The sequence below is a fragment of the Protopterus annectens genome, chromosome 4.part0 (genome assembly GCF_019279795.1).
Source record: "Protopterus annectens isolate FY-2018-M chromosome 4.part0, PAN1.0, whole genome shotgun sequence".
NCBI classification, from domain to species: Eukaryota; Metazoa; Chordata; order Ceratodontiformes; family Protopteridae; genus Protopterus; species Protopterus annectens.
In genome coordinates, this window is record NC_056733.1 from 1,149,694,872 (window position 1) to 1,149,722,179 (window position 27,308).

A 27,308-nucleotide genomic window follows, 5' to 3' on the forward strand; every position below is an offset into this window, starting at 1 on the left:
TTCTTCTATCCAGGGACTTCACCATACAGTATTGCCAAGCTCTAGGCATTTCGATAAATTTCGAAAAATCTGCCTTGTTGCCTTGTCAATCTATTACCTTTATAGGCGCCATCTTAGACACACTCAATCTTTCAGCCAGACTCACAGAGCAGAGAGTGTCAGACATTCGGAACCAAGTTTCCCTTCTCTTACAATGCAACAAAGTCAAAGCCAGACTAGTTTTGAAGGTGTTAGGACTCATGGCAGCAGCTATTCCCCTTCTCCCCTTAGCTCGCTTTCACATGAGGATCCTCCAATGGATGCTGTTTACTCAATGGTCCTTTCAACAGCTCCCGATGTCCCATACCATATTGATACCTCAATCATGCAAGAATCAACTGTCTTGGTGGATCACATCACCTCAACTCCTCCGAGGAAGACCCTTCACTCTCCCCCCCCCCCCCAGTCACCACGTTGACAACAGACGCCTCCCTGATCGGGTGGGGGGGGCATTATCAGGGCAGGACAGTCCACGGCATGTGGCAACCTTTCGAGTGCCACTTGCACATAAACGTCTTAGAGATGAGAGTAGTGCTTTTAGCGTTGCAAGCCCTTCACGACTCTCTTCCCACTGGGACTATTGCAATTCAAACGGACAACATGTCCGTAGTGTGGTACATCAACAAACAAGGCGGAACCAGATCATACCCTTTATGTCGAGAGGCACTCAGACTTTGGCAATGGGCGATCTCTTCTCAGCGTTTTCTGATAGCAACGCACATTCCCGGGAAATCCAACGTTATTGCAGACAAATTGAGCAGAGCAATTCTCATGCCCCACGAGTGGTCTCTAAAGAAATCAGTTCTAGAAGAAGTATTCCTAAGATGGGGCCAGCCTTGCTGCGATCTTTTTGCTACTCCCCAAAACAGCAAGTGTCACGACTTCTTCACTCTCTTCCCGTTACCAGGCCATCCCACCAGAGATGCTCTAGTCCACGATTGGCCCCGGGGACTTCTATATACCTTTCCCCCCTTTCCACTGATATCTCAACTAATTCAGAAAGCCAACGCCTTGAGAGTGACAATGATCCCCATTGCCCCTTACTGGCCTCGACAGATATGGTTTCCCTTTCTTCATCATTACCTTTTGGAGCAGCCTTGGCATCTGGACCCAGTATCAGATCTGATAACCCACCAATCGGGTCAGCTGCACCAATCTCTGCCTTCTCTAAACCTCACAGCGTGGTTTCTTCGATTCCAACCTTAGCCAGGCTTCCCTCAATATCTCGCTCGGTCCGAGATATCTTGATAGCCTCTCATAAATCCTCTACCCGGAAGATTTATAGTAGCAAATGGAAACGCTTCTCTTTTTGGGCAACATCAAGAAACATAGATCCCTTTACTGCACCTATCCAGACTATCCTAGACTTTCTAGCAGAACTCTTTCATTTAGGATCTTCTGCATTTACCATTAGAGTTCAATTGGCTGCCATATCAAATTTTCATGTTGGTGTTTCAGAGTCTAGCATCATGGCTCACAAACTCTGTAAAGCCTTTTTAAGGGGCGTATTTCTTCTCAAACCTCCAATCAAAGATCCCCCGCCTCAATGGGATTTGAACTTGGTTCTGGCATCTTTAATTCTTCCCCCCCCTTTGAACCGGCTTCATGTTCTCTGAAGTTGCTTTCTTGGAAGACACTTTTTCTGGTAGCTATAACTTCAGTGAGAAGGGTATCTGAACTCCATGCTCTGTGCAGTCGTCCTCCTTACTTAGTGTTTCACAAAGACAGGGTATCCCTCCGTACTAATCCATCCTTTTTGCCTAAAGTTTCCTCTCATATAAACCTAAACCAAATTATTGATCTCCCCGTTTTTTTCCCTAACTATTCGAACAGGTCAGAACAAAAGCTACATTTTTTGGATGTTCATCCCCAACTTAGATATTACTTAGACAGGACTAAACAATTCAGGAAATCTAATCAATTGTTTCTGTCATATGCGGAAGGGAAATTGGGCCTTCCAGTTACTAAAGTATCCCTCTCTAGATGGCTCACCTCTACAATTACCTTCATCTATGAGATCAGACACCAAAAACTACCCTCAAGACCTAGAGCTCATTCAACTAGGGCATTAGCTACATCCGTAGCTTTTCAGGATAGGCTGCCAATAGATTCCATTTGTGCAGCAGCCACCTGGGCTTCTCCTCATACATTCATTTCACATTACAAATTGGACATGGTTTCCAGAAGCCGTGCCAATTTTGGTTCCACTGTTCTCAAGAGTCTGTTCCGATAGGCCACCCGGGATAAGGTGCTAGGGACGCGGTCCCATCCAGCAAGAATGAAGGCGAGATTGACAACTTAACATTAAGAAGTTATGTACCTACCATAACGTTCCATGTTAGTTGTCTTCTTCTCGCCTTCTTTCTTGCGTCCCACCCTCCTTCCCCCAAGCCTGGACAGACCGACAGGAATTCAGTTTGTGTTCTTCCTCTGGAAGTTGTCATTCCCACACGTTCTTCCACCTCTTTTATCCTTACTGCGATCTGCGATACTTTTTATGCAAATTTTTTTGAGGTGGGTTTCCCTACTCCATTCTATGGAGACTAGGATTGCTTGGTATAGCTATCAAACGAGATCTGAGTAGTTACCGCCTAGCATTGTTGGATATAGGGGAGCCTCGAGCCGGTGGAATTAGCTCTCGAGCTTTAGTTTTGGCCGAGTCGGAGCCGAGGATCGGCTCCGAACCCATCCAGCAAGAAAGAAGGTGAGAAGAAGACAACTAACATGGAACGTTATGGTAGGTACATAACTTCTTATTCTCATTCTTTATAATACTTCAGAGAGACTGAGCCAGATATGTCTATTAGAACCCAGCTGGTAGTCACAGAGAAATAACTGAATGTAGTGACAGATGGAGCCAAAGCAGAATGGAGCCTGTCATAGAACTTAAGAATTTCTGTCATTACATGGATTCTTTCTTTTTTAATTGGCACTTCACTGAGTTGTTCGCAGACCGTTGATTGTATAGGCCATCTTTTTTTCCTTATCTTCTGTTATACCATTTTCACGGTCTTCTTTGATGTTCTGTATCAGCTGCTTTCACTTTACTCATCCCAGGACCCATTTGATTTTGCCTCAGTTTTTTTCTTTTCTTTAGAAAGTTTTTTGTTAAGATTGACACCACGGTTATCTTACAGCCTTTCATTTTTCAAATGTTATTCAATAACCCTATTCTTTCAGCTCTCCAAGTTGGAGTTCCGAGTTAGATAAAAAGTGTCTTTTTCCAGATTCAGGAATCATAAAGGTTAAAGTGTGAGCACTGTACCTAAATGTTCTAGATACACATGCAGTAATACTTATGTGATTTGTAAAGTGTGTTATCAGCTTTTGGTAATGTTAGCTGTATGCAGCAACACACAGATTTTGTTTATACAACAGAACTTATTTGATTAGATCTCCTGGCTATTTTCACAGAATGTTTGAAAAAAAAATAAAATAAAACAGAAATACATTATGGATGAACTAAAAGATCATTTTAATGATTTTTGTGCATTTTAAAATAAAAACATGGTTTAACTTCCTAGCATTTTTCTGTCATTTAGTTATGTAGCTTTATTTGAAGGTATCTTTGCTTGCTCCCTGAGGTCCAACACAGTAAAGCTAATTTTGTTTTAGTGAAGCTCAGACAGTAAGTACATCACTTAAGGCTATATATTGAACATGGTAGACTTCACTCACTTGTACTCAGAAACTGCCACTTTTGTTTAGATATATTAGATGTAAGGAAAAAGTCATGGCTAACATCAGGAAGACCAACTCCCATAATAATAGGAACTCTCTAATTAATTAAACTAAACAGAAAACTAAGATGACTAATTAAATCCAACAAGGCCAATTACGAGGTCAAGATAGCCTCAAAGGCTAAAGAAAATCACTAGGTCTTCTACAGATGTGTCTGAAACCTCAAAGGCAGCACACATTAGTGTGCTGAATTTTGGAGGTCAGTGGTACCAACGTCACTGAGCCGAGCAACATTGCAAATTTGCTGACTGACAAATTCAGCTCAAATTTCACCCCCCTGCTTCCCTGCATGAAATAGCTACTAATATAATCCCCCCAACTATTAACAGGGAGCAGATCCTGGTGGCACTCGCTAAGGCCAAAAACACCACCGCATTGGGCCCTGACAGTATCCCGAGATGCCTCCTAAATAGCTGAAAATATAACCGATCAGGACCACTTGAGTACTTTTCAACTATAGCCTCAAAACAGGCTTTGTACCATGAGAAAGGAGAATTGCAGTGGTTATCCCACTTCACAAGGGTGGACCATTGTCCGACCCCAGAAACTACAGATCTATTAATCTAACTAGTCTAGTATGCAAAACCATGGAAATGATCAGCGACAGGCAACCTTCACACACTGGACCCAACCCAGTTTGGCTTTGTTAATGGAAGATCATGGCTACTAAACCTCTAAACCTGGTGGACTTCTTTGAGAAGGTCACCAAGGCAATGGATGAGGGGAAAGCAGTGCATACTGCCTATGTGGACCTGGCTAAGTCATTCGATACAGTACCTCACTCAAGTATAGTTGACAGAGTCACTGAACTGGGTGTAAACCCCTACATAACTCACTGGATTGCCAGCTGACTCACAGACAGGACCCAGGAAGTCAGGATTGGTGATACCACCTCCATTAAGAGACTGGTCACCAGCGAAGTACCTCAGGGCTCTGTACTGGGACCGCTGCTATTTGGCAGCTACGTCTTGGAGGTAAAGGCTAATATCAAGGGCCTTTGGCTGACCAAGTTCACAGATGACTGCAAATTTGGAGCTATCATAGACACCCCCCTATGACACAAAGGTTTACTATCAAAATGTGGAATGGCACTTGCATTCAACCATCCCAGTTTATTGTATGTTTCTCAGTTTCTGTAAAGCCGATCTGGAAATATTTGAATCCACATTAGTGAATGGTCGTACGCAAAACAATGCTTTCTGCTTCTCCTGTTAGGGGTTGCCACAGCAGATCACTGGTCCACAGAATAATTTTGAATGCGGACGTTAAGCTGATGATTGCTGACATTGTTTATTTTTATCTTATTTTTATTTTAACATTTCTTAACTGGGAAAGTCTGACTAGGACTGAGCCTATTTAAAGTGGAGGCCCGGGGAGAAATGTTCCAGATGCATGTCTTTGGAGTATGGGAGGAAGCCGGATTACCTGAAGGAAACCCACACGAATGCAGGGAGGACATGCAGACTTTGTACTGAAGGCACCCCAGCCGAGAATCGAACCAGAGAATCTCTTGCTGTAAGGCATCAATGTTAATTGCTGCACCACTGCGCCTCCCTCAAACGACATTACCAAATTTAGCAAGGATATTTGACAAAATGATTAGAATTTGTTAATTTCAACATTTTGATAGTAAACCTGACACAGACATATTACACTGACTAAAACTCAATGCCAAGAAATTTATTGTAGTGCTTTTTGGGAAAACTGCCACCCAGGCTAATTACTCAATTGCTAAGACACCCCTAAGAGTTGACCCAGTAGTCAGGGATCTGGGAACATATATAGACCGTAATCTGGACTTTGACCAACATGTGGCCAAGGTAGTAAAAACATTCTATGTCACCCATCTTAAAAGTAAGGACATGGCATCCAGGTGCAAGGAAGTCATAGTGCCACTTTATTTGACCTTTATCAGGCCCATCATTGAGTGAAATGCCCCCTTTGGCATGTACCTGACCAAACGTATGTAACAGTTGGAATACCCACAAAGATTCCTTACCAAGAGAATCCATGGTATAAACACATTGTCCTGTATGGATTGCCTTAAAGTCCCCTATCTCTATACTCTTGTCACCTGCAGGTTATGGAGAGGCAATCTACGTCTATACAAGGCATCATCTGATTCAGCCCTGATGGCCCTTTTGCACATCTGCAAAATGAACAGCCTCGGAACCTCTAGATCCAAGGATTTAAATTGTACTTGCGACGTAAATAAGAGATGTTGACGAGACAGATATACACCTCAGAATATCCCCGTACTCTGGAACAAACTCTGAATGCATGTGAAGTAGAGTCCATCCCTAACACCCTATTTACTTGTAACCTTGACCAGCTGATGGGAAAACAGAAATTCACCCCGAGTCTGGCCCTCATGTTTCTGATAGTTTGGGTATTACTCTTTGACTCTATCTAATATACCCCCCCCCCCCCCCACACACACACACACACACATAACTTTTAGAAACTTCCTAAGTAACATACCCTCCAAATAAATGCCCATGATACACAGGGACACAATTTGGTTGGATTGCATGGTCAGGCTTATATAGACCCTGGTGGGTGTTAGCCTAAATAATAGCTTTGAACCTTTGAACATAAAATTAAGGTTGCATCTTAACATTCTTTGTGAATGCCATTCATTTATGCTGTTAACCAGCTAAGAAACAGTAGATTTGAGGGCAGTTTCAGTGGTGGCCCCAGATTTTGGTTTAGTTTTTGAAGCTGTATCTTTGGTCACATGGAAACAGTGGTCGTGGAAATCAAACCGACATTTATAAAATAAAAATCCTGAAACCACATTAAAAAATTACCTATTCATAGATGCATTTGTGTACAGAAAAAATTAAAAAGGAGAATTTGTTGATTTTTTTAATTCCTGCTTTAAAATGGGAATTACATTTTTTTTAATTTCTAGTGCATGAGTGTGGTGATTACACTCCGATATTTGGAAAAAGACAAATCAGTTAAGCTGTAGAGTGGCATGACACCTGACCTTAACAAATGTTAAGTACCCCCTACTTAACTTGTTATGGTTGAATCTTGGACTAGGCAGTAAAATCTGCCAGTACTGACCAGCAAACTACAATGGCAGAATGAAAGATTTGTTTCTACCTGCTGTCCATCAGTAACATTTCTCTGTCTTCCTGATAAAAACTTAGAAATTTTGCCTGCATTTTCTGAAGGATACAAAGTCTGAAACTCAAATGTCTGTCTTTATTTTATAAGTTCAGTTCTCAATAAATTGTCTGAAAAAAAAACAAACTTTATGAGGAACAGACCAAACATATGATTCAAAAATTTGGATAGTCATTGAAAGTCTGAAAGGCAAGGAAGGTGAGGGTAGATGTAGGGGACTGAATTACACCTCCTTTTTGACAGTGCTTACTAAGTGCTTTATGTCTTTGAAAGCTGGGAAAAACACTTAGCATTTTTTTTTCCTTTTTACTGTAACTACTAGTACGTGGAGCAGATAAAGCTCCATGCACTACAAAGTATGATCAGGTCTTCAGTCCTAACCTTCTGTTATGCGTTCTGGACATGGATGAAAAGATTTATCTTGAGAGCTTCGTTGTTGATGAATTTCTTGGCATCTATATCTCGAACACACTTAACCTGAAAAATAAACTTGTGTCTACTAAGTCCTACTGGTGAATTTGTGGTTTTTAGTTTTTATTTTCACCAGTTTGCTACAATTATTTGGTTACTGTTAAGTTAACTTCATTGTTAATTTTAGAGCAGTTCTTTCTCCCCATAAGTGTTATTGTAGAAACAGAAATAATTCAGTTTCCATAATAAACTTTATTGCCATTTTGTTGTGGCTTGTGCATTAGTAACTTGCCATTTGTTTGGGGGTGTGAGGACCAGCATAGCATTTTCTTTTAATGAATAATAATGCCTGTCATAAATTGCTGGCTTCACTGTACTGTAGTGTAAGTCCTGCTACATTGATGTTCTGCAGGGGTCTGCACACCATCTGGTGAGCAGTGATGTCAAGTGCTGCAAGGTTTTAATGTTGATTCAGTTTGTGATGAGAACTTCGATCAGACATAAAAACATCACCCAAGACATCCAAAGGTACAGCGCTACAGATAATTAATTATAAGATATTGGACCAGTTTAAAATATGAAGGAGAGTTATTTTTCTGCCTTGGATGAAACCACTGGGGGAAACCATTAACTGTAATTTGCTGCAATTAGGATTATGACATTGCAAACCAAAGTACTTCCATTCGATGGTGTTATTCTAAATTCAAGGACTGAAATAGCTTCATGTTTTTCATCCTTTTATAGAAAGTAAACAAACACTAATTGAAAAAAAATTGTAGATGCAAAAACTTGAATTTGGGCGTTATTAAATGAGATGCAAAATTATTGCATTTGATAAGAGACGTTGGAAATGTGACAGCATGGTAATTTATAACATGTCCTTATCTGTAGTACATTTTATATTACTTTAAAGATTTTTTTACCTGTTAAGGTTTTCTCCCCTTAGTGAATGATCAGGTCCTTCAAATTGAAAGATGCTGTACCTAGTAAGCAGTGTAACAAGAACATTCTTTTTCATGTGCAATTTAAAACTAAATAAATCTCTTAAATGTTGACTTTTTAATTATGATGGGGACATTACCTTTTCTTTTGTAAGCAATCAAACCGCTTGGCGAAAGGCAAACCTGGCATGCAAGCTGACTATTGATAACTCTGAGAAAGAAGAATTGCTACAAGGAGCTGAATCCTTACGACAGAGGTACGCTTTTTTATTTAACTAACTCCAGAGCAGCTGACAGGTTTTCATTTTGTTTCATAAAGTTGAATCCTTAATCTTTTCTGTGTAGAAAAAAATGTACATTTACTTTTTTCCCCTTGCCACATAAATAACATACAGTACATGTACAGGGACATGCAAGTACATGATGGTAGTTATTGAATACAAAACTGTTCATGAAGTATATACATGGTTATTGTTTCTCGCATTTTACTAGATGAATATACATGCACAAAAAAACTTTTCTGAATCAAAACTATTGTGTATTGAGGAGGACTGATGTGATGAGGTCAGCTTCAGCAGTGAGCTACATTGAAAACTCCCATTTGTTTGGATGCCCTATTGAAATGCCTGCTGTCAAAAGGAGGCTGACATATAACTTTTTATTCCTAGGTACTAAATCCAGGTATTTATAGATAGTTGGCACAGAGCATAGATTGCGTTATACTTAATTTCCTTATTTCCTTTAGGGGGTGAGTATGGACCTCTTTCTGTTTTGCAGAATGCAGCACTTATCCAGAATATCCAGTTTTCTGTCACTGGCTTTGATTCCACCCCCAACACACACAAATTTAAAATCATGCATTGACCCACATTTCATTAAGATAAAATTGTATACTTTGCTAGAAAATTTCAAATATTTTTAGAAATATGGTCTTGTATTATATCTTGCTTTTTGTTACTGATCAGTTCAAAGCAAAAGTATGCATTTGATACTTTTCAGATCAACAGTCTTTTACATCTGAGTTGTGTAATTATTTTTTTTATTAAATCAAAATGAAAAAAAATCTTTAAAATTTGATTTTGTGACATTTTAAATATTACAGCAAAGTATGCATATTTTACTACTGGAGACTGTCATACACATATTTGAGGTTTCACTTTCTGCATTCCCTAAATGCACTTAACTCTGTAGTATGCTGTACAGAGGTGACCATCAAGAAGTCTAGTCCTCATAGTTTTATAGGATTATGTTGAAGTGGTGTTATTTGTAAGTATTGCCAATTTCACACTAGAATGGCTATCAGAAATTGACAAACTGCGGTATTTGGAAAACGTTCAGTTAATAAAATGTGTAACTGTCATTTTTTCTTTTCAGAGTAACAAGTATAAGTATTGTCAAAAATGTAGAGTTGGTGTGGCCTTGATATGTAATATTTTAAAATTATTTTATATGCCAAAGCATTTGAGTGACATTGATATTTGATTGTTTATTAAAATATAAGATGCAACTGTTATTTGCCCTTGAAATAAGGAGTATAGTTTGTGCCTGTTTTATATGTAGTTATCTCAACATCGTGTGTAATCAATTTGGAGGTATAAAGAAAGAAAGATCAACCAATAACAGTCAATAATCTGGGACTGGTCCTCTAATGTTCGGTAGTTGTGAGCTTACCTTGATGTTCTACATAGTGCTCTTTTGACTTTTCCTGGTTAGGGGTTGCCACAGCGGATCACCTGTCCGCAGATTGATTGGCAGTGAAGTTTTTTAAGATGTCGAGTTGCCAGCCCAGCACCCAACCTTCACAGAAGACACACACACACACACACACACACACACACACACACACACACACACACACACACACACACACACACACACACACACACACACACACACACACACACACACACACACACACACACACACACACACCCACACACCAACCTACCTGCATGTCTTTAAAACTCACTTGACTGCAGGGAGGACATGCAGACTCCACACAGAAGACTCTTCAGCCAAGAATCGAACTGGAGAACCTCTTGCTGTGAGGCAACAGTGCTAGCTTCTGCACCACTGTGGCCTATGTTGTACTCAGTGTTAATCATCTTTTTTTCTGTAAGTGATATATTGTTTTATAATGCCTTAACCCAGATTATACAGTGCTATAGCCAGTAAGACCGTTTTGTTTTTGATGAACTTTTTTTTACCTTATATTGCTACACAATGTGGTTTACACTCAGAAGTGCATTTCCTAACCACGATTGATGCCTTAGACAAGGAGTCAAGTAGTGATGTGGATATTTGTCTCCACATTTGGTTATTAATCATTGTAATGTACAACTGCATCCTGATTGCCAGAGTATTTCTCTTTAGAACACATAATTAGTATATTGCCTTTATAAAAACAAATGGTAAACTGCAAAAAACAATTTTAGTATCCAAACAGACTTTCAGCTATATCCGGTTTATCTCAGTTCTGATGTAAATCCCAGGGAATGAACAAAGTAACCACACACCACTTCCTTATTTTAAAGTTAAAACAAGGTTGTTTTGTTTCGTACACAGTTTATCTTTCTGTTGTCCGAGAGCCAAATTTACTTTGGTGTCTGTTCAGTAATTGACACACACAAAATTGTACAATAAAAGAATAAAGATGTCTTGATTTCATGCTTCCTTCGCACTCTGATGGCAGGGTTCCTACAAATGTTTTGTCCTCTAGCAAACGGTAGAGACTGGTCATTAAACTTCACTCAACTGTGGCCTGTTTGCCAAAACACAAAATACTTTATAGAAACCCCAGAAGAAAAATATAGTATATTAGTAAACTGTTCCCGTATTGGCATGATCCTGTGTATTGAGCAACATCTAATTTCATTTGTTTTCTCTAACATCCTGTTTTGTGTAATTCAGAAATGTAATGGAACATAACAGGATTCATCATGAACTCCTAACATTAGAAGACCAGTAGGTGAACCGTGTCTGCCATTATTCAGTCATATCTCTGCTACTGAGCTCACTGTATTTATCACCTGACTGCTGAATCCCTTGCATGCGTATGGGACTGTATATATAACCACAGGATCCAAAGCTGTCCTAATCACAGACCAAAAGTACAAGGTGAGACTTGTCAAGCCCACCACCCAGTTAATCACATGGGTAAGGGTGAAAGGTCAAAGCCCACCCACCTGCTGATATGTTCTGTTGTCAAAGGTCAGGGCCCACCCACTCAATCAGGTTTTCAACTGAAAGATCAGTACTCACCGATTCCGTAAAGATGAAGGCAACTGGAACATCCGCAGAGGTTCCTTACCAAAATAATACAGGGAGTAAACACAAGGTCCTAAGCAGTTTGTCTCAAACCCCTGGGTCTTTACTCAGTATCATACATACTTCTGAGAAGTGATCTTTGCTTGGTGTACTATGCATTCCCTAGACCCTATTTTGATGAACCTTTTGCACGTTTGAAAAACAAACAACATCAGAACGAGTAGATCAAAAGACCTAAATTATGCTTGCAACATAAGTAGGACATACAGGTGAGACAGATATGCTTTTCAGAGACTTTCCATTCTCTGAAACAGGTTCCCCATCCATGTGAAACAGAGTTCCTCCCTAACACTATATACGTGCAACTTGGACTAATGGATGAGTGAATCACACCGTATATAAATCAGATTTGTAGGTCACATTTGCGTTGTATGGCTAGGCTTATAAGGGTTGTAGTGGTCATTAGCCTAGTATACAGCCATGAACCTATAAAAGGCTGGTACCTAGTCAGGTTTTATGTATTTTTTAAGCAAGACCATGCTTGTTGAAAAGCCTGCTTTGGCTACCTTATGTCTAATTCTCAATCATGGATAACATAGAATGTAGTGTGAAGAGCTGGAGATATGTAGAACCAGTGGGCAGTAAAAGGGAGGGTGGGAGGCTTGGAAGCAAAATTGATGAAGAAGTGGTGGTATATAGTATGTTATGTATTCCAAATAAATAACCATTTCAGAAAATGTGTTGAAACTACATGCAGCTATCTACTCTAGTCCATGTAATACAGGTCTCAGCAATGTTGCCATGCACATCTTAACTTTTGTTAAAAGCACAATGATTGTGCATATAGATGTTATCCATAAGGTCTCTCTGAAAGTTAACTAATGTGACTAAGTGATCCTCAGTGTTACTTGAATCAGTGACATAGTTAAGTACTGTTGCATACAATGTAGTTGCAGGTAAAATGTCATACGTGAAATACTCTTGTAGTGCATGCAATAATTCATATGTAACATACTGCCAAATATATCAAGAGACTTAAGAGACTACATATGACGTCACAGTACACAGATCATAACTTGAGTTAATGCTCTGCTATGTGAGAGGATACATTTATGGTAGTCATTTGCAAAGGAGAAATAATATTGTACACATTTACAGGAATAGTAGTAACTTGGGGGGATAGGGATATTGTGCTATGTTAAAAGGGTAATCTTACTGAGGGGTGCAGCACTCTGTGCTGTCTGTGACCAGTATCTAATGGCCACCCTTTTAGCACTTCATCATCTGAAACAAACACGCATGTAAAACTGGAAGGAAACACTATGGAGATACATGGTGTCACCATATTGTTTGTAGAATGCAAGATGGGCTGTATTATTTTGTACAAACACTGTGGAAAATTTGCACACCTGCCTTTCATGTCATATAGATTACCAGTGTTTACTTTTTATATTTTCATTTTGCCATTTAGTTTTTTTTAATTTATGTACCTTAATTAGTCTGGTTAATCCCACAATATTACTTGTACACACGGGTAAGCACTTGTTGTATTTTGTTATATTTCTTACATCAACTGATTTTTTGCATGCTCAGTTGGTTGAGTGGTTAAGTGATCAAAGGCAACGTTTGTTAAAGTGTTGAATATCAAGTGTAAGGTAAGTAGGATTGATTAGTAATGCAGAAACTTTAGTTTGTAACAAAAGTTTCAGCAGTGGGGTTTTGTGTTTGTTTGTGTGTGTGTGTGTGTGTGTGTGTGTGTGTGTGTGTGTGTGTGTGTGTGTGTGTTTCATTGAGAGAGAGTGAATGTTTTTGAGTTACAGTAAGGGCTAGGAAAGGGGATAGGATATAGTTAGGAAAAGGGTATTTAGTGTCCTAATGTATTAGGTGGGGGTAGGTTTAAATTTAGTTAGCACAAATGAGTTAGGTGGTGCTGGGGGTCAAGACTGTGTGTGTGTGTGTGTGTGTGTGTGTGTGTGTGTGTGTGTGTGTGTGTGTGTGTGTGTGTATATGTAGATACTTGTATATGTATGTGCATATATATATATATATATATTTTTAATGCAGAGAAAGAGGCAGCTATCTGTATGTGTAGATACATGTATATATATGTATATATAAATATATATATTATTTATTTATTTTTTTAATGCAGAGAAAGAGGCAGCTATCTGTATAACCAGTGGCCAGAGACAAATGTCAGAGGTTAGAGGGTCAGAGAGTCACTGAGTATGTTGTGGAGAAAAAGTGTGAACTGCTGTTTTGAAACACGTCTGTGAGAGATGGACAGGACTGAAAACTGCATGTCCTGCAGGAATGGTATAGAAAAAGAAGAAATTTCTATGCATTGGCATTATTTGTTGGCCTCAAGGCATCCTAACTAGGACTGTTGATCTGTGCTGGAGCTGTTTCATTAAAAAAGCTTTTTTTGTCTAGTTTGAGTCGGCAGCATTAGATTTTTGTTTATTTTTCCCCTTATGTTTCTGTATTGCTTGCCTGAAGCACTGGTAAGAGACTGTTTCATTACTTAAAAAAAAAAAAGCATTTGTGCCTGAAGACCGTTCACTGATTTCACTGTACTGTATTCATGTTCCATCTTTCACTCAAACTGTGTATGGTGAAAACCTACATATTGCTTAACTGGAGGTTTAACTCAAGAACTTTTGTTTTGTTTAGAGCTTCCTGTTTGGAAAAGGAGGATTGCATGAAACTGTTTATTTGGAATCTGTAATTCAACTTTGTCACGTAGTCAGATGAAACTTTTGGGAAGTGACTGAACTCTTGCCAATTTTAAACTACTGTTGCTCTATTGTGCGAGACCAAAGGAGTAATTGTTTTCCACTTTTGAAGCCTTGGATTGGGTTAAATTGGATTTTTATTGCACTGGAAGCCGTGGTGGTTTTGTTAAGTCTTTGTTCAAGTTGTATATAAGTGGAATAAGTGTTGTCTGCATGTAGTTTCTGTGAACTGGTAGAGAAAGTGGACAGATGAATCTGCACATTCAGCTAAATGATTCCTCCTGTCGCTCTTTGTGAATTTTAATTCCCCTAACAAAACAACTGCTCAACCATGGTCATGGGTTATAGTTATTGCAGACCATTGCTACGGCCGCTGAAAGAATGCGGATGATAGCTTACCTCTATTTTAAAACCCCCTTAATTCCTATGAGGACTTGGAGGCCTACCTCTTTAAAAAATTGCTAGTTAGAAGGTTTGCAACTCCTCATGCCAGGCTCATGTACTAGCTGTTCATCATGCAAGCCACGCTCTTGGGTATATGTAGATGTCCTCCCAGTGATTGTTCTGATTTGATAATTTTAAGAGAAGCTTGTTGGTTGTGGGTGGGTAACTGGTGTGACAGAAGCCCATAAGCTTTGTGATTGAGACTTTTCGAAGTCTGAGACAGTAAGGGATCAACCTTTATGAAAGTATGTCTGATGAGATTGCTAAGAAACTGCAGATAAATCTATGGCATATTGCCCCATATTCTTTGTTTTACATGTGTGAAACAAGGGCATATAGCCAAATACTCAGGGGAAGGTAGGCAAGAGACTCTCATCCAAGTGACTAGGGATACAAAGGGAAAACAGGTGGTCATTGGAGAGAGATTGGGCTACTACAGTAGAGAGTCTATTATCCGAACGCCGATTATCAGAAATGTCAATTTTCTGAATACAGCCTTCCAAAGTTTTTGGGTAGGAAACATGATAAAGTCTGAATATGTAAATGTTGTACGTATTTGCTTGTGCGTGTTTTTGAGCTTGTAGCCCGCTCAAGTGTGAAAAATATGCTTTATTGTCCATTGGAATCACTGAATGGTTGAAAGGCATGCAAAAACAAGATGTTTGCAGTTTTTTAACCTGGTTCACTGTATGTTTGATTATCCGAACAGTTTGATTATCCGAACTACCCTAGGTCCCAATTAGTTTGGATAATCGACTCTACTGTACAAGGGTGGTAAAAACAGCTTTTTGTTATTGTTACAGTCAAGCCATTGCAGTATATGCTGAAGGTCAATGGTTGGGATCTGCAAGTGCTTGTAGACTGTGGTACCATAACACACTAGTAAAATCGATATCCATATACCTTTGCTAAAGGAAGGCCCAGAATTGTAGAAGCATTTTGCATTCATGGTGAGAGAAGGTACTACCTGAAACCCAACCCAATTTGGGACAGTGTTACAGCTGGTTGTTGTAGCCCCATACAGCAGTCATGATGTAATGATTTCCTTCACTTTAAAGAGTCATGGAGGGAAAGGGATGGGGAAAAATGTCCCAGAGGTTTCCTCTACGGATAAAAGGGAAACTACCCATCCTTCAGAAGAAGGGTAGGATTGAGACATTGCACAGCCTATAGTAACAGTGGCAAACTGGATAACACTGCAATATGTATGAACATTCTCAAAGTGAGGGTAAAGTTAACTAAGAAAAAGACACTCCACAGAAGCAAGGAATTGTACGTAAAGGAGTAAGAGAGAGAGAGAGGTGAAAATGAGGGGACCCTTGCTAGTAAAGGAAGGAGGACAAGGGAGGGTAACCAAGAAGAATATGTCCCTTGTCTGCAGTACAAGGATGAGCTAGGTGGACACTGGATGGAATTACTCTTCTTTGGGGAGAAATGGGATGTAGAGGTTGCAGTGCCTGTTTTAGTGGGAGAGAAAGGCAGACCATACTTTCAGAAATACTCTGGAAGAAGGCCGTTATCTGCTGGGACTTCCAGCTAGATAAGACAGCTTTAAAAGGGCTCAGTTAGAAAAGGAGACCCCAGGCTGGTTCCATGAAAAAATTGCCAGAGTAGTAGGAATGGGCTGCCCTTCTGGCCCCCTTCTTGTCACCCATATTTTGAGATGCAGAATGACCTATTCTGCTGAGTAGCAAAAGACTGGGAAGAGGTTACCTGCCAGTTACTGTCCCCAATCCATTTGGGGCCATGGTAATGAAAGTGGCATACAACAGTGTTTTGGTCTCACTGCTAGGTATGGAGCATAGATACTAGCCCACTTTTACTGGCCGAGAGGAATGAAAGAGGTAGAAAATTTCTATGCTATTTGTCTAGAGTGTCAAAGGATTGCCCCAGTCCAGGATTTAAGAGCCCATTGATATCATCATAAGAGATATAACAGATGTTCCTTTTGAAAAGATTACTGTGTCCATTGTGTGTCCCCTGGTCAAGACCACTAATGGCTTTCAGTGTATAGTAGTGATGTAGTTATACTGGACTATGCCAAGTGCTTCTCTGAGGCCATTCCCATTTGGAAGGCCAAATAGAAGACCTTAGCCAAGGAGCTGGTTCTCCTCTTTTCAAGAATGGGAATACCTGAAGAAATTTTAATAGATCAGAGCACCCCATTCACATAAAAAATATATAAGGTGTCTGTGCCAGGCTCAGGCCTTTTAAGTAAAACAACATAGGATCTCTAGGTACTGCCCACAAACAGACAAACTGGTGAAGAGGTTTAACAGAACGTTAAAGTTAATGTTGAAAACGTAATAGAAACTGGTGGGCAAAACTGGGACCACATATTACCCAATCTTACATTTTCTGTACTGGAGGTTCCTCAAGCCTCCACTGGTGTTAGACTTTTTGAGTTGTATGGGCACTGGTCATGAGATTATTGGACATAGTGAAGGAAACCTGAGAGGAAGAAGACCTGTTTTTAACTGTAGTAGAGCACCACAGTAGTATAAAGGAATGAAGGAAGGGACGAAGATGATGCTATGTCGAGTAACGGAGCATGTGCAGAAGGTACACACTAGCCAGTGAGGAGTATATAATCGGAACTCCCACTGTAGAACATTTCTGATAGAGTACTGGGTCCTGGTTCTAGTCCCGATCAGTAAAAATACATTTTTTTTGGCTAAGTGGCAAGATCCATAAGATGTCCTTGAGAAGCTTAATGAAGTAAACTACTGAGTAAAACAGGTGGGGAAAAAAAACATTCTAAACAAATCCTACACATTCATGTATTAAATCCCTGGAGGATGCCAGAGGTCAAGTGTTGTATGAGGGAGCTTTTGGGGCTGCATCTGCATATGTTTTTGTCAATTTGTTTTGGTCAGTTGAAAATCTTAGTCTGTGATGGATTCTGCCTATTGGCCGTTTATGTCCTTATGCCCATTATTTGGATGCTATCTTTACCCTCTGGAATGGGGGACGAAATTAATTGTAGAATTTTATATAATTTCTCTAATATGTATATTGATTTTTTTTTTTTTTTTAACATTTCTCTGTATAATGATGTTAGCAACAGGATTCTTCATTCTGAAGTTTTTTTAAACCCAACTTTTGCAGATCCAGAGCTTCACTACAGTAGTAATCATCACTTAAAGGAAAAACATAATCTAGTGAAAGGGCATATGTCGCATTTGTATAGGTTAACTTTTGATTATCAGGGCGTCCTAACAGAATTGGATAAGTTGTGTGACATGTTTTTGGAGAGGAAGTAACCTAGATTTTTGTCAGCACAGTGAAGGATGAAATTTTATTTGCGTGACTTGTTACATTTGATCCTTTTTTATCAGCATCTGTTCAGACTGATTTTACACATAATTCTGGTGCACATGATTATGACTTAATTTATTACTTTTTTTTTTTTTTAAGTTCGGGTAGAATTAGAAACATATTTAAAAATTGTTGGCTTTTTGCTGTCATAAGGAACAGTTTTGGCCTTGTCCCACATTTTGTTTATGAGAGAAACAGCAATTTAAGAGATTGTTGAGAAACACATAATAGGTACTTCAGGTGCTAGTAACAGAGTTATAGGCACTTATAAATGTGGCCGTTGTAATCAGTGCAACAGTATATGTCATGGGAAGGAAATCTATATGTGTTTTGAATATAATTGTAGATAAGTTGGTGTTTATATTGCATTGTGAGTTTCTGTTCTTTCTACACTGGCAAAACTGAAAGAAAGCTGCAGTGAAGAATCAGTGAACGTTTAAACACTTTCAAGGTTAAGCGTGATTATAATGCACTTTCTAAACAGTTTATTTTCAGAAGTTTGCATTTTTTGTATTGGAGAATGTCTGAAAAAAATTGGGAGAGGTAATTAACTTGAATTCTGGGAACATTGGTGACAATTGTTTTTGAATGCTACCATTCTACCAGGTTTACTCTAAATGGCCATGTTTCTTTAAACAGTTGGTTAAGACTACAAGCTGATAGAATTAAGTAATTGTTTTGTCATTTCTTGATTTTTTAGGTAATTGCCTGCCTGTATTTATATAAGAGACCTTCCTTGTTGGGGCATAAGCACGTAAATAAACAATTCAAACCACTTTGGTTTGCATGGAATAGTTTGTGGAAGCATTGAGCAGTATGGTTTTATTTGTTGCCGGTTCTCTTTACACACATAATCCTTCATTGCTGTTTTCCTGAGTGGAAGAATGGTATTTAGCACAATCAGCTGAGAACCAAAGAAGCAGTCTCAGTTCTCCACATTATTCAGGATGACGCCCTGTCTAAGGCTCAAAGGCAAGAAGTCCTAGATTTCCTGTTAAGGAACAAGGACGTTTTCTTATACATAGCAAGATGAACCATTCTCGTTATTTATCTCATTAAAATGATACCTGGAGAGAAGGTGAGTCTTGGGCCTTACAGAATTCCTGTAGCTCGAAAGCAAGCCATGTGGGAGGAAAAAAAAATGCTTAACATTAGGTGTGATTAGAAAATCTAATAAAGAATGGAACAACCCCATCATGTAGGTCTAAAGCAGGATGGTACTACTTGGTTTTGTAACATTTTTCAAAAGTTGAACAGCGTATCCAATTTTGACACCTGTTCCATGTCCTGCGTGGCAAACTGGTGGAATGGTTGTGGAAAGCCAGAGATGTCCTCCTTTAGATCACTGTTGTAGTATTCTAGTACTGAGGGGTTATCTCACTGAAGTAGCCTGACATCTGGTTGGTATACCAAAACCAAAACTTTCCATATGGTCATACATCTGACATATGACCTAAACCCATGACCGTAAGGGTTCATAAGCAGATGTGTGAGCTTAATATCTTTGGATAATCGTGTTGCCAGTCAGAACACAGGTCTCACATCCATCGGTCTGATAATTTACGTGGTCATTGATGGTTACCTCAATTAGCAACGGCATATGTAAGTGCCCCATTGGGAAACCTTTCTTTGCTTTTTTTCTTGTTATTAGATTTGTTAGATGGCAGCTGAGAGAGGGAACTGTGATTGTGGTAGACAAATACTACCCCTCCAGGGATTATTTTGTCTTGAGGCTGAGCAAGACTATAAAAATTGTCAGATTTGTCAATCGTTTGTACCAAAAAATCCTACGTATGCCTGTTTCTTTGTTAAATACTTATTTAGAATCAAAACTCCCGAAGCTCCTTGCCCAATCCAAAATGGCAGAACCCTCAGCATCCAAAGTCCCACTTGCACCTAAAAAGAAATCCAAAAGGCCCTAGGCTCAAACTATTGTCTGCCTAATCAGATTTGGATGATCCCATTGCAGTAAACAGGAACACACTTTCTATCTGATATATTTCTAAGGCACCCACTGCCAGAGGCCAGTATGGCATCTTGACTCATGCACATCCGATGAGACTGTTCATACTGTTATAGTTGAGAGGGGAGAAGCAGGTGCGTTCATTTTGGAGGGACCAGAGGGCATTCCTCAAATTCTAGTCAGAGAAGAAGTTGTTGTAACTGAGGTCTGCAGAATTCTGAACTCGCTTCATGAAGGCAGATGTCACCACTGAGATAAAGAAACAAAGGAAAAGAATGTTTCTCCTACTCATCCTTCTCAAGGAAAGGAATAGCTGGAATTCTCAAAGGACCTGTACAAGGCCATTTTATCTCTGAAGCCTCCTTCCTTAAGTTCTGTTTTCTTCCTCACTTCCCATTCCCTATCAGAAGAGACCACATGAATCTTCTGAGGAGGAAGAATCTGATTCCATTCAACAGACTCTTTATTCATTTTAAATCCACTCTCCAGGCCAGATTGCTTCTGATGATGACAACACTATATCCCCTGACTCTCCGGATGAGGACATTTCTTTTGGGGAAACCATTACAAAATGATGGAACATTTTGAATGGGAATCTAGACAAGGTTTTGATGTGCAGAAGGGGTACTAGAACTTATTAAAGGTAGGAACTCCTATACCTGCCCTTGTTCTTCCAGACTTGGAGGCATTCTTAGGTGCATTTGTGTCAAATTTTACCTCACCTGATTCCCAGCTTCCATCCCCTAAGAAGCCTGATTAGGTTTAATAAAGTGCCAGAGTATCTTAAATTTCTCTGCAAAGAATCATTTGGCAGATCCTTCTTTTTTCTTTGTCCGCTGAGCAAAATATCTAAACTTTTGCCTGCTGCTAATTTTTCACCTTTAAACAGGGCCATGGACAGATATGGTAAGAAGGATTACACATCTGCTACTCTGGCATTCAGAACCTTGAATTATCAGACCCAATTGACAAAATACCTGTTATGTGTTTTGGGTGAATTGAATAAGACTTTGACTAATCTAGAAATTCCTGAAACTAAGCAGCAGGCTATTTCTGTATTTAGTCAGGCTACTCAGGTGGCAAAACATACCATTAAATGTAGTTATAGTGCTGGTGGAAGCTTTTTCTAGGGTGACTGCTACTGGATCAGGAGATTTGCATGGCTTCACTCTGAGGATATTAATGATTCCCTTCTTCACAGGGATTTATTTTTTGGAGCAGCTGCTGCAGAATTTTACAAGTTTTTGAAAGAGAAAGGTAAAATCATTCAAGATTTTTAAGCAGATTTTTCTCATTTCAGTCTATAGGTATCAGAGGAATTACCCAGCTAAGCCCACTTCTGTTTTCTGTAGAGGTCAAAAATGTGTTTAGAAAGGCAGGAAGCTGCCAAGAAAAGAAAATTTCAAGACAAGCCTACAAAAGACGTAGTAACAAAAGCCAGACAGATCCGTAGCAAAACAACATTGACTTTATTAACATGTACTGACTGTAAAGTAAATAGTTCAATCTGTGAATTAGTAAGACTAGCATTGGCTGTATTATTGTTAGACTTAGCTTAAAGCAACATAATAATTTGTTTGGCTAAATCCATATATTGGATCATTAGTTGCTCCATCTTAATAGCAATAAAATAAAATAAATAATTGAACTTCCAAAATGCACCAAAAGATGATAATTAAATCTCACTAAAAATCAACAGTGATTTAAACTCACTACGAATCAGTGTTAATGTTCAATAATCATATACCCAACAACTGTTACTCATAAGTTCTTTAACACGTCAAATTCACAACAAGATCAACGTTCTGCCCGATCAACTGTCAGACAAAAAGTCTTGAGCAGATTTCTTTATAGAACACGTTTAGGAAGTCACAAAGCTGTCTCTTTTATAAAATGACATATAACGTGTTGTCACCACAAAGTCTTGAAAATACATAAACGGGTAAACCTTTTATGATGCATATTGCGTATCAGGTAATAAGTAGCACTAAAAGGAAATTTTACTGCGAAATGTCACTTTAAACCTTGAAAAACAGTAAAGAGGTTACCCTGTAAACTTGGCATATATAAAGATGTAGCTGTCAGTTCAACGCCAGACCTGTATTCGCAGCGCCTCAAGGCCTCGACAAGTCATCCCTTTTGTTTCTGCTGTAAAATCACGTTTAAAAGTATTGTCGCTTCCAAAGGCTTGAAAACATATATATAAACAGGTGAACCTCTTCTACCCCTAGGTGTGTGATGCGTGATAATAAATGAATCAGCACTGAGAGCAAAGTATAGTTTGTAACATAATGTCACTTCAAAACCCAGAGGTTAAGGTGCATATAAAGCATACATAAAGATATACCAGTCATTTCAAGGCCAGACCTGTGAGCAATCTGGTTTCCAATGTGCTACGCATCAAAGACCTCGACCAGTGTCACTTAGTTTTCCTTTGTAAAGTCAACGTAAAGGAAGTGTGGACAAAATGTATATCCACACAAACAAGACTGCTACAAAGTCAGAATATGCCCCAACGAACTGGTTATTCAGTACGTTTTTCACAGATTTTTCTGTGGGCTTCCAGCATCGGCTATAGGAGGTAAAGGTTTTACCAGTTTTGCTGGATTTTCTGTCCACGAGGAACTGTTATTTCCTGAGCTCGGGCTGAGCAGCTGACTTAGGAGAAGGCGTACAGGAAGTTTGGCATTCCATTTTCCTTGAATACTGGCATGATTACGAGTTTGTTTGGACATATTCTTTACGTATGCTTTATATACACCTTAACCTCTAGGTTTTGAAGTGACATTACGCTACAAACTATACTTTGCTCTCAGTGTTGATTCATTTATTATTACGCATCACGCACCTAGGGGTAGAAGAGGTTTACCAGTTTATATATATGTTTTCAAGCCTTTGGAAGCGACGTTTAAACATGATTTTACAGCAGAAACAAAAGGGGTGACTTGTCGAGGCCTTGAGGTGCAGCGAATACAGGTCTGGCGTTGAATTGACAGCTACATCTTTATATACGCCAAGTTTACAGGGTAACCCCTTTACTGTTTTTCAAGGTTTGAAGTGACATTTCGGAGTAAAATTTCCTTTTAGTGCTACTTATTACCTGATAACGCAATATGCGTCATAAAAGGTTTACCCGTTTATGTATTTTCAAGACTTTGTTGTGACAACACGTTATATGTCATTTTATAAAAGAGACAGCTTTGTGACTTCCTAAACACATTCTATTAAGAAATCTGCTCAAGACTTTTTTCTCCGACAGTTGATCGGGCAGAACGTTGATCTTGTTGTGAATTTGACGTGTTAAAGAACTTATGAGTAACAGTTGTTGTTTATATGATTGTTGAACATTAACACTGATTCGTAGTGAGTTTAAATCACTGTTGATTTTTAGTGAGTTTTAATTATTATTATCTTTTGGTGCATTTTCGAAGTTCAATTATTTATTTTATTGCTATTAAGATGGAGCAACTAATGATCTAATATATGGATTTATCCAAACAAATTATTACATTGCGTCAAACTAAGTCTAACAATAATACAGCCAATGCTAGTCTTACTAATTCACAGATTGAACTATTTACTTTACAGTCAGTACATGTTAATAAAGTCGATGTTGTTTTGCTACATATCTGTTTTTTGTTACTAGTTTTGAACCGAATTGGTTATACAGTAAGCCTACAAAAGACTCCCAAGTCTGGGAAGACATCCTTTCCAGAAAAGTCAACTTCCTCCTCAGTCCACTCCTCCCCTTGTCAAAAAGGTTAACCTTGTATTTTTCTCTTTTTCACTTTGGGAATTTATCACTTCAGGCAAGTGGGTCCTAACCTTCATTCAATAACGTTAAAAATGACTTCATAGGCATTCCACACTTTGCATCCAACCAGGTTCATCTGATTCTTCCTCTTTTGAAAGGTCGTCTCAACCAAAGTACAGTAGAACCTGTACCATCTCAAAATCCAGGAAAGGGCTTATATTCCAGACTTTTCCTGGTACCCATTAAGGCAGGAGCTTGGAGACCCATTGTAGATGTCACATATCAGTGCTTTCCTGAAGGTACCACCTTTCAAAATGCTGTCTTCAAACTCTTCTTCCCTTCATTATGCTCAGCCTTTTCTGGTTTCCTTGGATTTGAAGGATTTTTACCTTCACATTCCCATTCGCCTCTCTTATAGGAAATTCCTCAGGTTCTCTGTTCATTACATTTTCAGTTCTCTGATTTACCCTTTGGTTATCTACAGCCCACAGGGTTTTCACAAAGTGCTTAGCTCCAGCTATTGCTTTTTTACAGAACTCGAGGAATTCAAGTATTTTCATATCTGAATGACCTTCTTATCCAGGCCAGCTGTAATCCATCTCAACTGCACTGTCTGTCTTATGAAGAGGCTAGGCTTCACTCTGAAAAAGTCTGCTTTTGACTCCCACCCAGGATCAGCTTTTTATTTCTGGGTTACAGACTGGACACCTGACTTATGGTAGTTTTCTATTACAAGAGAAAGTTCAGGCTCTCACCGTGTATTTCCAGCCCCTTCTTCTTTTTCATCTTTGCCCTGCAAGGGAGATTCAAAGTGCTCTGGGGTGCATGACAGGTGCTATTCAGATAGCTGTCTTTGACAAACTTCACATGAGATGGTTCAGTGTTACGTAAGATCTTTATGGTCTCAACTTTGTCATTTACTGTATACTCTAATCCTCTTCCTTCATTTACTGAAAAAGGGTTACAGTGATGGATTTCTCGGGTCCAGCTGATCCCCATCTCCCTTTCAAATCAACTGTTCCCATACAGGAACTTCACAAAAATGCATCAGGCCTAGCTTGGCGTGCATGGTCAGTTTCCTTGGGTGTCCAGGGTAAGTGTACTCCCAAGCACAGGAGAAAGCACATCAGTGTAAAAGAGATGAGGTTTCAACCTTCTGTTACCTAAGAAGTTCAGTTGTGGAAAAAAAAAAATGTATCTGCTTTTACTGTATTTGTGTTTCTTCCTACTTTATTTTGCTTTTGCGTCATCTTAAAAGTGCTCAATTGTATTTATTACTGCTTGGTGTAACTCATTCTAAGCCTTTTAGTTTAAGCACTTGGGCTTCAGACCAGTTGTTTTACATTAAGAAGGTTTGTGGTCTGCACTGTAGTGGCAGAACAGGTAGTTTACATCCTTCTAAGTTGGGAACTGCTGATTGAGGGCTCAGTGTCTTATTCTAAAAGTGTATTAATTCTGGTTTAAGCACTTGGGCTTCAGGCCAGTTATTTTACATTAAGAGGGTTCCTGGTCTGCACTGTTATGGGAGGAGTGGCTGGGCTCTGCCCTTCTGAGCTGGGAATTTCTGGTTAACGGCTTATAGTGCCTGCATATTTGAACTGCTTCTTACTGAAATTGGTACACCTTGTTTGCAGTAGCATAGACTAGATCCAGGCCTGCTGAATCTAGCTTTGTTTGTATAACTTGAGCACTAATCCAGGCATTCTTTAAAGTATTCAATTGTATTTATTACTGCTTGGTAGTAACTTGATTAAAGTGTAGTTTTCATTCTAAGTCTTTTAGATTAAGCACTTGGGATTCAGACCAGTTGTTTTACATTAGGAAGGTTTGTGACCTGCACTGTGGTGGCAGGACAGGTAGCTTACATCCTTCTAAGTTGGGAACTGCTGATTGAGGGCACAGTGTCTGTTATTCTAAAAGTGTATTAGTTCTGGTTTAAGCACTTGGGGTACAGGCCAGTTATTTTACATTAAGAAGGTTCGTGGTCTACACTCTTGTGGGAGGAGAGGCTGGACTCTGCCCTTCTGAGCTGGGAATTTCTGGTTAAAGGATTATAGTGCCTGCATATTTGAACTGCTTCTTACTGAAATTGGTACACCTTGTTTGCTGTAGCATAGACTAGATCCAGGCCTGCTGAATCTAGCTTTGTTTGTATGCTTGTTATTTCCCTGAAACGCTAATTCCACCTAAAACGCGACTTTTCAGCGCTTCTGTGGATCCCTAGTGATATCTGCATTGCTTACTATACTTATTTCCTTGTTTCACTTGAAAGAAAGTTACTGTTTGTCGTTTTTGCATTTAAGTTACCTGGCACTTGCTCACTAAAGCAATTATATAAGTCAGCACTAAAAAATTAAAAGCACTACACCCTCACAAACTCCCCTTGAGTACCTTGTTCCCCATTGGCCCTTTTTTTTCAATTATAAAGGAATTCCCAATATTATTCTAGCATGTCCAAAGGTCAGTTGTCAATCTCCTCTCCAGTCCAGCTGGTGAATCTGGGAATCTTGAGGCAATGTTACAACTGCCTCATGTACAAAGACAACCCTCTCCTCCTCCCAACAAATTCCAACACATGTGAGAGATGCAACCATATAGCCAAACTGGAGGCTAAGCTCTATCAACTCAGTACTGGCGTAACCAGTCAGGATGAGAAGGAAACCACACTCACTACAATTCCAGTCTCACACAGACCTACCACGACAGCAAACCAAACACATAAACACACAAAAACATACTTGGAGGCTCTAAATAAAAATCTGCCTAAGCAGCAGAGACCTCCAAAGCAGACACCCAAGCAATCGCTACCCCAAAACAAAACACGTGCAACACGTAGCTCACAAAGCCAGTGTGCCGAACAGTCACAGCCCTTAAGGCTAAACAACACACCTGATACTCTTGTAATAGGTGACTCTATCGTCAGGCACACTGACGTCCCGCTCACCAGGCTGAACAAGGAGAAGGTCACAGTGAGCTGCCTGTCGGGTGCTAGGATCCGCCACATAACACAAGCACTCAGGTCACTCCAAGGCAAGTACAAATATGACTCAGTCATTGTCCATGCTGGTGTGAATGACCTGAGACGTACCTCCCTGGACTACATGAAAAGAGACATAGAGGAGCTCTCTGAGCATGTAGCCCAGGCCGGTATGACCCTGACCTTGAATAGCATCTTACCCTCACCAAGAATGATGCCACAGTATGAAGACAAGATGATCAATTTCAACAGTTGGCTTAAGTGTTGGTGTCATTCAAAGGGGATCCAATGCCTGTCAGCCTGGGATGACATGCTCGACAAGCCACGATGCTTCGCTAGGGATGGCTTGCACCTGTCACCCCTGGGCTTCGGATATTGGCAAAGGCTCTTGCTACCCCCATAGTGCCTTTTTTAGGCAAGGCTCAAAAGACAAACCCACCTCCATAGGTATCACAAGGGATAAGAAACTAAGAGTAATGCTACTCAACGCCAGAAGTCTAAACCTCAAGATGCACGCACTCGAAACTCTCCTTAGCATGGAGAACATCGATATCTGTGCAGTAACAGAAACCTGGTTCAAGGC

At 39.5% G+C, this 27,308-nt stretch overlaps 1 protein-coding gene across 1 annotated transcript in view; it reads left to right on the forward strand.

The window, feature by feature from the left end:
- Nucleotides 1-27,308, forward strand: part of BNIP1 (BCL2 interacting protein 1) — a 413,601-nt gene that overhangs the window by 165,934 nt on the left and 220,359 nt on the right. The window contains exon 4 of the mRNA XM_044069114.1: nt 8,423-8,524. Coding sequence (XP_043925049.1) covers nt 8,423-8,524 — 102 coding nt within the window. The remainder of the gene's footprint in view (nt 1-8,422; nt 8,525-27,308) is intronic.